Below are 11,769 nucleotides of genomic sequence, written 5' to 3'. Positions count from 1 at the left end.
TTTCAACTTTTTGAGGAACCTCCATACTGTTTTCCAGAGTGGCTGCAACAGGTGGGCACTTCTCATTAGCTTCCTCTAAACGTGTTTTCATTTTTCTTCCATTCTGAAAGTGGTTTTTACAAACTATAGAACTCTGAGTTAATAGATTGTTTTTATTATTATTATTTCCAGGACCTTTAAAACGAGATTTGATTGTCTTCTGGCCGCCATTTTTTTTTTCTAAATACGAGGCAGACGTTCTTTTTTTCTCTTTCTCTTCGCTGCCCTCTGTTTAATGTGTATTTACTCCTCTTCTTTTAAGGTGTGCTCTTGATCTTTTTTTTACTCAACAGTTTGTGGTATATCTAGGTGGTGTCTGTGTGTGTGTGTGTGTGTGTGTACGTTGTGTTACCTGTTTGGGGTTTGTTGAGAGTCTTCAATTCGCAGTTTAATAAGTTATATCATTAAATTGGGAAAAAATTCAGCCTTTTTCTCCCCAATTTTCTGCCCCACTTTCCTATCATTCTGGAACTCCTATTTCATAGTTGTTGGGTCACTTGGTGCTGTCCCACAGGAGGTTGCTCAGGTTCTATTCATTTTTTTTAATCCCTTTCTCTGTTTTAGTTTTGATAATTTTGACCTATCTTACGATTATTTTGAGTTATCTTAATTCACCGAACTCACTCCTAACTGGCAATTTCCAATCTGCTTTTAAGGCCATCTATTGAATTCTTTATTTCAGATTGTACCCTTTAGTTCTATAATTTTTATTTGCTTTTCATTTAATTTAAATAATTTAAATTTAATTTAGCGTGTTACTAATTTGTTAAAAGTTTAAAATTTCACTTTTCTGGTGAGTTTCTTCATCTTGTTCACTCTTTTCCTTTCACATTGTGTTCATCTTTCCCTATGTCCATGAAAATACTTATAATAACTTTTATAGTAATTGTTATAAAATTCTTGTCTGTTAATTCTAATATCTGTGTGTCTGTGGACCTGTTTTTATTGGCTGATTTTTTTTCTTTATTATGGATGACCTTTTCCTGCTTCATATGTCTGGCAAATTTTGTGGGGTTTTTTTGGTTTGTTTTTTAGAGTTATTTATTAGAGTGAGCATGCCTGTGACTGGGGGGGAGGGGAAGAGGGAGAGGAAGCAGACTCCCCACTGAGTGTGGAGCCCACAACCTGAGACCACAACCAAGCCAAAACCAAGAGTCAGTTGCTTAACCGACTGAGCCACCTAGGCACCCCTGTCTGGCAATTTTTAATTATATGTTGTTCATTCTGGATGATGTATTTTAGGAAGTCTTGACATGTTGTAGAGTTCTGAGTGTTGAGTTTTGTTCTGACAGGAAGTTAAATCACTGGAAGATTCTCTTGATTCTCTCAGACTTGGTTTTAGACTTTTCTAGAGCAAGTATAATTTGGTGTGTTCTTTACTCAACGTTGTGATTTTTACTCTCTTGGTGTGTCCTTCTGGAACATCAGTTGAATGCCAGAGGTACTGAGAGCTTTGTCATCTCTGGATGTGCTGGAACTTCGGTGTCTGTTAGTATTGATTGACTTCTGGTATCCCCATTCGGCTCTTTATCCCCCAGCAGCCACTCTGTTAGCCTCATGGAATTTTATCCTGCATGCATACAACCTAGCCCTTTGCAAGTACTTGATAAGAACTTTACACAGACTTGTACACCTTCCCTCATATTCCTCTCTAGAACACTGTTGTGCAAATTTTAGCTTGCTAACCTCCCATTTAGATGCAGAATTGTGCCTCAAACTTGACATATCTAGAGCAGAATACAGAATTTCCTTTTTTAATTCTCTCTTCCTTCTCTGCTTCTATGCTCCATTGGTGACCTAACCCCACTGCCTAATCTCTCTTTGACACCTTCTTCTCTTTCATATCCCTTTGACCACCAGCTCCAGTTAGTCTTTGACTATGTCTTTCTCCTGTTTATCACTATGGCAACAATCTTAATTTCTTAATTGTCCTCAATTTTATGGTATCACAGCACTTTACTAATATTACTAGTAGAACACTTGTATTTTTTATTATAATACAGTGCCCAGCATTCAATAAGTAATTGTAAATTGTATGAAGGAATGAATGGGTATTGTGTTTGTATCTGCCTGACCTGCTAGACAGTCTACTCATTTTGAGCAGGGACAATAAAATATAGGGCACATAATTAGGTATTTAATAAATGTTTACTGAAATAATGGCATTATAAAGTTACTAATTTTTTTGCATAAACCCATCAAGTCATTGGGAGTTGATATGTTATGTCTTCATATCATGTTCAGTTCTTCCCAATTTACCTTAAGCCATTTTTTGGGAAGACAAGTCAGAGAAAGTCTATTTGCAAGTATGCTGATATAGTGGACCTTCTTATATGCAAGGCCATTTAGTTTTCTTTAAAAAACAAGAACAATAAACACAAGAAACATTTGTATAGTCACTATTTTTAGTTTTGCAGATGTTCTCAGTTCTTCTTAAAATGCTGACTTTTGGAGGTAAGAAGTACATTTAATGAATTGATAGGAATAAACAAACATAATTGTAGACATTTGTGCTATGCCAGAGATGGAAAATTTATTAGTATGATCATGAAGAAGCTCCTCAGTTTCCAGAAAGATACCACCCAGCACTGGAAACAGAATTCCCAAAGCACCCAAAGAAAGATAAACTTTAATATGGAGGAAATGAAAAACTTTGGGAAGCCAACAGCATCCTCCTATTCAAATTGCCCATGATCACTGATATCTACCACGTGGCCATTTAAAGTCTCTTGGTTTCTTTTTGAGCCAGAGTTGTCAGGGATAACGTCATCCTTGTTCCAACTTGGAAAGCAGAGGAAATTAGTTGCAGGTACTGAAACAGGTGAACGCTAAAGCTTCTGGGTCCTTCATTGTCAGGCATGGAGCAAAGCAGCCATCATTCAGCAGGAGCTTGGGATGCAGGGCTCACAGGAGGGCTGAGTGAAGGTTGTGAGGTTGATGGTCTCTAGGCCTGGGGTGGGGTAGGAGGAGTTGAGCAGGAAGCAGGTGGGCACACAGGGCTGAGGAATGTGGCAGGGTGGGGGGCAGTTGTCACAGCAGGTTGGCTCCAGTAACCAAGTCGTGTGTGGGCAGGTGCTGGGCAGGCAGACTCCGCACCGGCAGCATTTGTCAGAGGAACAGATGGTGGTGGCGGGGCCGGTGGGGACGCTGCAGCAGCAGGGCACACAGCAAGCCATGACGTTGGGAATCTGTGTTTTTAATTGCTTTGGTTGTAACGACAGATGAGGCTTCTAAGGTGTGAATGTCTCCTCTTGCTTTGAGGCCCTTATATACCCTCCCCAGTGGGTGTTGGTCCAACCAGAAGGCTTCTTTCCTGGTTCTTGTTTATATTAGTGTACCCATTATCCTTTGATTGGTTTGACATTTAGATGCTTGTAAAGAGTCTCTATTCTCCTAATTAACATTTATTTGAGTTCCTTGCTAAATCTGAACTGATTACTCTTGCTATTTGTGACCGGAACACAAGCTTTATGACGTATCACCAAAAGCTTCTATTATAATTCCAACACCAGACTTTCTGGGGAATACTGCGCAGTAATATACCTGTAGTACGTAGGTCTTATCTCTAGTGCTGGTCTAATGTTTAGTCTCTTTGCCTTTATCTGTATCAATTGGCCTGATGATATATTCTTGTTTGAAAAAGTTGAACTTTAGTAACTTTCTTTTAGCTTTGGGACTTTAAAAAAATTAATTTTTTGTTGAGATATAATCGACATGTAACATTGTATTAAGTCTTGGGACTTTTGAAGGTCATACCTACATTAATATGGAGAAATATGCTATTGAGAAACATGGGCAGACTTTTAAAAGAGACCTATTTTTCCATTTTTGACTATAAAATATACTTAAAAATTTGGGGTAAATACCCAGTAGTGCAATTGCTGGGTCGTACAGTAGCTGTATTTTCAACTTTTTGAGGAACCTCCAGACTGTTTTCCAGAGTGGCTGCACCAGCTTGCATTCCCACCAACAATGTAGGAGGGTTCCCCTTTCTCCGCATCCCCGCCAACATCTGTCGTTTCCTGACTTGTTAATTTTAGCCATTCTGACTGGTGTGAAAAAAAAAAAAATTTGGACAAAATAAAGAAGTATAAAGAAAACTCACTTGTAATCTTATCATCAAGAGAAATTCTCTATGAATATTTGTGTATATCCCTGTAGTCATTTTTCTATACATTTGTTTATTACTTTTTATGTTACTGGAATCATACCTACTGTTCTATAACTTGCCTTTTTGCCTAAAATATATATTTTCATTATCTTGTATTCTGAAGTACATTTGATAATGATATTCTTAATGTTTCCTAGCATTGATCAGTTACTTTAAAATTTTATATGATTAATCATTTAGGTTATTTGCATGGTGGTAATTGTGGCAGTAGTAACAACTGTGGATAGGAATCTTGATGCACATTTCTGATCATCTCAGGAACAGACATAATTATTGGGCAGAATTATTGGAACAATATTTTAAGGCCTTTGGTATTCATTACCATACTGCCTTTCAGAATGGTTCTTTTTGCCTCTAGTTACATATTCCCACCAGCTGTATTTGAGAATTGCCATTTCCCTATACTTTTTGTTGGATATTTTAAGTGTTTTGCCAATTTAATGAGTGAAAAATGAAATTTTGTTGTTGTTGTGTTTCTTTTATAACTAGTTAAGTTGAGACATTCCTTCGTGTGTGCATTGGCTGTTTATCTCTCTATTGAGAACTGGCTTGCTTTGTTTCCTTCATTCACTGCTAAATGTGAGAAAGTTGAATTTGTAGCTTATGTCTACATCCTAAGTAAAAGAATAATTCAAGACCACGCTACTAATATTCACATGAAATTACTACCAATAGAAAGTGAAGTTAAGGGCCTAAGTTAATCTGTATACATTTGATTTTGTTCTGTTTTTTTTTTCCCCCCAATGTAGTGCATTTTCTCCCCAAATCAAATGTATCTGTGGTAGAAAGGACCTGGACTCTTTAGTTCCAATACACCATTTAGGCTTCAGGCATGGTTCAGTATTTAAGAGGGAACACAGAGTGGGCTTCTGTGCAGGATCATCCTGACCTTCACACCATTTCCAACTCAACTTTGACTCACTCATTCTTCAAGCCATGATTCTTCTCGCTTGCTTCCCACCTCCTCCTTTAAGTATACCTGTGTATCTCTGCATGATGGGGGAGCATCTCTGTGTGGTTTTCCTGGAAGGCGTGTAGATTCAAGAGGACCACATTAGGAGTCAGCTCTTTACTGGTCCCAGTCCTGCTCATTGCCTTCCTTGTTATGGCAAGTCATTCACATTTTAGAGCTTCATCTTTCTCCTCTGCAAATAAGGATCATAATATCTACATTCTTCTACTTGGAAGATTATTGTCCATAGACAATCATAAAGTGCTACGCAAAGATAATCATTATCCAAGTAAGTTGCAGATCAAATTCAAAGTAAGGAAAAGGTAAAATAAACAGTCTAAAGAAGAAAAAATACAGCTGCAGATAAGTAAAAGAGCAACCTTATAGGAAACAGCAAGCATTTATCTGAAGGTTCATACCTACAATTAGAGAAAACAGCTGACACAGAAATTCATAAACTTCAAATTTTAAAAAAGTTCTTTATGACTCTGCTTGGAAGAAAGGATTTGTAATCTCTGCTGGTGTCCCTGGACTTCAAACAGATTTATCTTTGAGTGAATACCTGCCAAATTGCTCACTCTTTTATTTAGGACTGATTAACATTTTCAGTATTTTAAAAATAATTTAATCGACATTTATTGAGCAGTTGCCATGTGCCAAGCACTGTGATAAATTTTGGATATACAGCAGTGAACAAGATAGACCTTGTTCTTGCTTTCGTGGAACTTGGAGTCTGATGGAAGGTTTATCATGCACATATTATTATAAGTTGCTGTTATACATTATGATAGGAAGGGTTATAAAAGCATAAAAATTATAAGCAGAAGGAAATTATTTTGACATTTTAAGAAAAACAGTACAAAGGGGTTTGCAGATTCTCACATGATTTCATGGCAGAAAGAGATCGCTCTCTTATTTACAATGAGGTGTTACTTTGAGTCAAGCTTATAAGGATAAAGAAATTGTTACTGTTCTGTGTAGAATGTTATATTTCCATAATTATAAATAATATTTAAAGTTACATATTAGAAACAGTTGTAAAGTAATAAGTTTATCATAGTAAACTCATCTCTTATTGAAAAGACTTGTGGTACTTTATTAAAAATTTTTCTTTGCCATGGTCTAAGAGACCTGGCAATAACTCTCCTTTGTAAATTAGGACAGTGAATCCTAGAGAGGTGAGCTAATTTGCCTTAGATGGCCTGGTGACTGACTTGTTATAAACTAAATATAGGACCTATTGAGATTGAGCTACCTCTTTTGTGGTTTAACATGCAAGTTTAACATATGTGTCAGAGATACTAAACATTTTATTTTTAGAAACAAAGGTACCTTTTTCCTTTAAGCAAATGCAGGACAAACATGGTGATTCTGATTAGATGGACATTTTCAAATTGCTGAAAATACATACACACACATGCATGCACACACACAAGAACTTGCCCAGTTTTAATTATATCATCTGTAGTCAATGGGGGTGTGGAGAAGGAAAAGTTCTTCCTCTCCCCTTGAAGGTCTTCCAGCTGGCCTAAGAATTAAATTTACATGAGATAGATTAACAGGAGAAAACACCAAAGTTTTATTATGTGCACATGGAAGGCCAATAATGAAATTGAGACCTAAAGAAATGAGGCAGGCAGTTTTTACACTTCTGAGGCAGAGAGAGAATATGTGAGGAATTGACAGGTCAAAGAAGACTTAACTTTGGGAGCTTCAAATAGTAAGGAATTGTAAATGGAATTTGGGCTGTGGTAGTAAATTAGTAAAAGGTAGCAAGGTTTGTGTATACATCCTTCTCAGCTCTACATTCCCTATCTCTGGTGATAATGAGGATGTGTCTTTACCGCCTAGTAGAGGGAGGGTACCTTTCACATTGGAGATTTATTTCCTGCTCTCATAGGGGCAGTAGAGGGTCTGAATGTCCTTGCATAGGCTGTCTCTTAAGTAATTTTTATTTAAAATAATCAGTATGATAAAAAAATTAGTATGCCAAAGTGGCACATACTGGGGTGGCCTGCCCTTGGCCCTACAGGGGTATCTGTCACAGTGAAGACATAAATTAAATGTTGATAATAAAAAGAGACAAACTAGGATTGTTATTTTCTTGCTTCAAATCTCTCTTGGTTTGGAGGTTTCAGTCTTAAAACCCTTTGCTTAGGGAGCCCCAGCGTCAGGGTCTTTGCATTTCTTCTCTCCTCCTCCCCTCACCTCTTCTCCCCATCTTCAATGCGCTCAATCCATGAGTTAATAAGTTGCTGTTGTGTCTGGAACAGTTTCTCTCCACCTCTCCTGCCTTGTCATCTTTTAACGCTTAGCCTGGATAGCGTGGAGGCTTTTCATAACTATCCCTCACCCTGACACTGAATCACCAAATCTGGATTTTAGTTCCCCTGTGTGCCTGCATGCCATGCTGCTCACATCTGTCATAGCAGGAACCACATGGCATTATAAATATATTCATAGCTGTATGTAGACCACATGGATTGTGATTATAATAACTTGTCTGGCTCGGTTGGTTGAGCATCCGACTCCTGGTTTTGGCTCAGGTCGTGATCTCCTGGGTCATGAGATTGAGCGGATATTGTTGGGCTCTGCGCTCAGCAGGGAGTCTGCTTGAAGTTTCTCTCCCTCTGCCCCTCCCCCCCACTCTCTCTCTCAAATAAATAACTAAATTAAAAAAAAATATATCTTGTCTGTCTCCCTCACCAGATCTGAGAGAAACTTGAGAGCACTCTAGGTAATAATATTTCTTTTATCTTTATAATCTTAGCACAGATACGGTGCCTGGCACAGGGGGAGCCCTCATGAAATACTGGCCAAATGAGTGAATGGACTAAATCCCTTGTTGGCAGTATTGCAGGTTGTTTCGCATGTATCCCATGGCTGCTAAGTTCTGTTCATTCAAACCACTAATAAGCTTGTGAGATCGTTTGAGAAATCCCTCTCTGGGGAGACTGGCAGGCACTCTGTGGACATTGAGAAAAATGTTTATTTAAAGGCATTTACTTCTTCCCTTCCTTGCCCTGCCTTTTTCTTTTTTGCCTATATTCTTTTGGTTTTAGCTCAATGCTTTTCAAATTCTGACTTGTGCCTTTGTATATGAATGACATATATACATTATACATGTATTATACATGTATACTTCATGATATATATTATATATGTATTCTCTCTTTAAGGCTGGGTAAAGGATAATCTCAAGATAAAATTAAGTAGGTTGGGGGCGCCTGGGTGGCTCAGTCGTTAATCGTCTGCCTTCGGCTCAGGTCATGATCCCAGGATCCTGGGATCGAGCCCCGCATCGGGCTCCCTGCTCCGCGGGAAGCCTGCTTCTCCCTCTCCCACTCCCCCTGCTTGTGTTCCCTCTCTCGCTGTGTCTCTCTCTGTCAAATAAATAAATAAAATTGAAAAAAAAATTAAGTAGGTTGGTAAAAACAAGTAAAATTAAGTCATAGATTAAATAATTTTTTTTAAAGATTTTATTTATTTATTTGACACAGAGAGCACAAGTGGGGGTGGAGGGAGAGGGAGAAGCAGGCTCCCTGCCGAGCAAGAAGCCTGATGCCAGGCTTGATCCCAGGACCCCGGAGCCGAAGGCAGATGCTTAACCGATTGAACTGCGCAGGTGCCCCATTACATCATGTTTAATCAAGACTTTAGCTCTAGTTCACAGCTTATCACCTGAAGAGTTTTGGCATTCTGTTGATCACTGGAGTTGAATTTCTTTTTTCTTTTTCTTTTTTTTGGAGTTGAATTTCTGTGCTAAGGACGGTGGCAAGTAGAGATATATTCCTAGTGCCCTGTTTCTAGAGTTGACCACTTGAGTTCTCTTTAAGGGAAAATGAAGTTGAAATTGGTAGGCCCACTAAATGACCCAGATCTTAGAACTGAATACCTGCCGCTTTTAATCTGTGAGCCAATAGATCCTTTTCTATTACAATTGGATGTGATGATTTTGTTAAAGATTCTTACATTTTTTTCTCTTGCACGTTTGAAGTTGATGTCATCACTGTTCACTCAGCTTCTGGCTCTTAGTATTGGAGGCTCTGTCATATGGTAGAAAGAATTGGGCTTTAGAGTCAGACATATGAGGAGCTGAATTCTGGGTTTCTTACTAAGTAACTTTGAGAATGTTGAGTAATTCTTAAAGCTTAATTTTTCTCATCTATGAGTGAAGTTTTAAGGATTATGTGAGTTAATAATGTGATTTACCCAGCAAAGTGTAGGTAAATAAATATTGGCTCACCTCCAAATTGTATTTGGCTGAGGAAAAGGAGAGAACATAAAAGATAACCAATTTGAAGTTAGCTAGCCTAGGAGCCTAGCTAGTTCCAAGCATTCTTCTAATAGATTTTTTTTTAAATAAAATAATCATCTTATCTTTACCTTTTTTTAAATTAAAGAAATATACCTGAAACTCTAACATACACAAACAACATATCTTGCCAGAGAAATAAAATTTATTGGAAAACCCATCGAGAATTTTTTTTCTCTATGAAAATATCCAATATAAGAAATGGGATCCAAGAAGCAATGTGACCAGAAAATATAGTCTGAGCTCTTAGGGATTCCAACGGTGTTTTGGTAATAGATGATGTTCACCTGCCCAAATGAACCAAATGGTTACTCAGCCAAATAACCATAACAAATTTCTTGATTTTTTTTTTTTCTTTCCATTAAAACGAAGGGTAGGTTTTCCGTATCTGGGCCATCTGGTCTGCCTCAACATCTGATAAACTGCTGAGGCAAGTGAATACTGATAGATGCTTCTGGGTCCTTCATTGTCAGGCACGGAGCAAAGCAGCCATCATTCAGCAGGAGCTTGGGATGCAGGGCTCACAGGAGGGCTGAGTGAAGGTTGTGAGGTTGATGGTCTCCAGGCCTGGGGTGGGGTAGGAGGAGTTGAGCAGGAAGCAGGTGGGCACACAGGGCTGAGGAATGTGGCAGGGTGGGGGGCAGTTGTCACAGCAGGTTGGCTCCAGTAACCAAGTCGTGTGTGGGCAGGTGCTGGGCAGGCAGACTCCGCACCGGCAGCATTTGTCAGAGGAACAGATGGTGGTGGCGGGGCCGGTGGGGACGCTGCAGCAGCAGGGCACACAGCAAGCCATGACGTTGGGAATCTGGTTTGCTCTTGGTTTCTTGGAAAGATGAGGTTTCTGAGGTACAAATGTCTCCTCTTGCTTTGAGGCTCTTATATACCCTCCCCAGTGGGTGTTGGTCCAACCAGAAGGCATCTTCTCATTTTTGCTTATCCCACCCTTCTTCACTAAGATTCTCTAATCAGTTTGGTATTTACTTGTCCATGAAGAGTCCTGCCCTTATTAAGGTAAATCATGTTTTTGACTCATCATGTCGTTTTTGTCATAAGGTGATTACATTTTATCTTCACAGGGTCCTGGAATGCCAAACCTTATATGAATTATGGATAATCAGTGTGAGAGACAATTTAGCTATAGTTTCAGAGGCTATATTCATTTCCTTGTTTTTCTCCCCCTTAATTTAAAATAATATGCATAACATACAATTTTTAATTACTAATTTCAGTATGTATAACTCAAATGGTTAATTGGACCATTCTCTCAATAAAGTCAACAAGGACATAACTATTTATAGATGAATGTTGCATATGGCTATATGCATCTCAGACATATTTACTTTATTTATTGAGGCTATAATTCAGGTTCTATTGAGCAAGTGGGGTGAGAGCCAGAATGGAATAAGATGAAACTCCTTTTCATTATTTTTACTCTATTCCAAGTTTCCGAAGGTTGTATTACTCTGTTGGTTTTTTTTTTTTTAACGGTCTTTACTCAAAGTTATGCCAATCTTCTAGCGAGTCAAAATGTAAATTCACTGGGAAGAAAGATCCACCCAGTTGCTGACTTTTGTTAAATGTACCGTTAAAAGAAAATCACCTCATCTTTATTCATTTTCAAATGAATGCTGTACTAAATCTAAAATAAGTTGAAACAAGGTCTAAAAGCGTAAGTCATAAGATTCACAAAACAACAGTGGGTTCAGGAAGTGGATCTGATCCAATGTGATTTAGAACTATAGAAATCCTTTTTTCACGGGCTTACTTCCTGCTGTGCATGTTTATTTGTTTTCATATCTTGGATCTTCAATTAGGTTGTAAATTCCTTTGAGGAACCTCAATTGGCCTTGATTTGCCGGAGTCTTAGGTTGGCAGATGAGAAAGTGGGACTGAATAATCTGCAGGGTGTAATATCCTGATTCCAGCATCTTCACATACTTCCCCTTGATCAGCACAAAACTATCCAGGTAGTAGAATCTAAATTACATAATTTGTTGGATGGCAAGTTGTTGAGGAAACACGAAGTATGGATTCTTTGGTGGGGTGTTTCTGAGGGGACATTACTGAAAACCAACTTGGCCTGTTTAAAAGAGAAGCAACCTGGCTGAAACAAACAGAAAATTTAGTGGAAGATACTAAATGTCATTGGTAAATAAGCCTCACGCATTTTATGAAAAGAAAAACTCGTTAGTGAAGTTGGCTTGATTTTTGCTTAAATATTGATATGTATCACAAAGCTTATCAAATAAAAAGATTAGCGCCTTATTTGTTTCAGAGGTACAGATCTGAGAT

At 38.3% G+C, this 11,769-nt stretch overlaps 1 protein-coding gene across 1 annotated transcript; it reads right to left on the bottom strand.

The window, feature by feature from the left end:
• Positions 1-9,973: 9,973 nt before the first annotated feature.
• On the bottom strand, positions 9,974-10,270 carry LOC116647265 (keratin-associated protein 3-3). Its single transcript, XM_032428455.1, has one exon. The coding sequence runs from the start codon at positions 10,268-10,270 to the stop codon at positions 9,974-9,976; it is 297 nt and encodes a 98-aa protein (XP_032284346.1).
• Positions 10,271-11,769: the final 1,499 nt, after the last annotated feature.

Source organism: Phoca vitulina, unplaced genomic scaffold, assembly GCF_004348235.1.
Source record: "Phoca vitulina isolate PV1807 unplaced genomic scaffold, GSC_HSeal_1.0 scaffold40, whole genome shotgun sequence".
NCBI lineage: Eukaryota > Metazoa > Chordata > Mammalia > Carnivora > Phocidae > Phoca > Phoca vitulina.
Note: the sequence above shows the minus strand (reverse complement) of the source record. Positions and strands in the feature narration are given on the sequence as shown.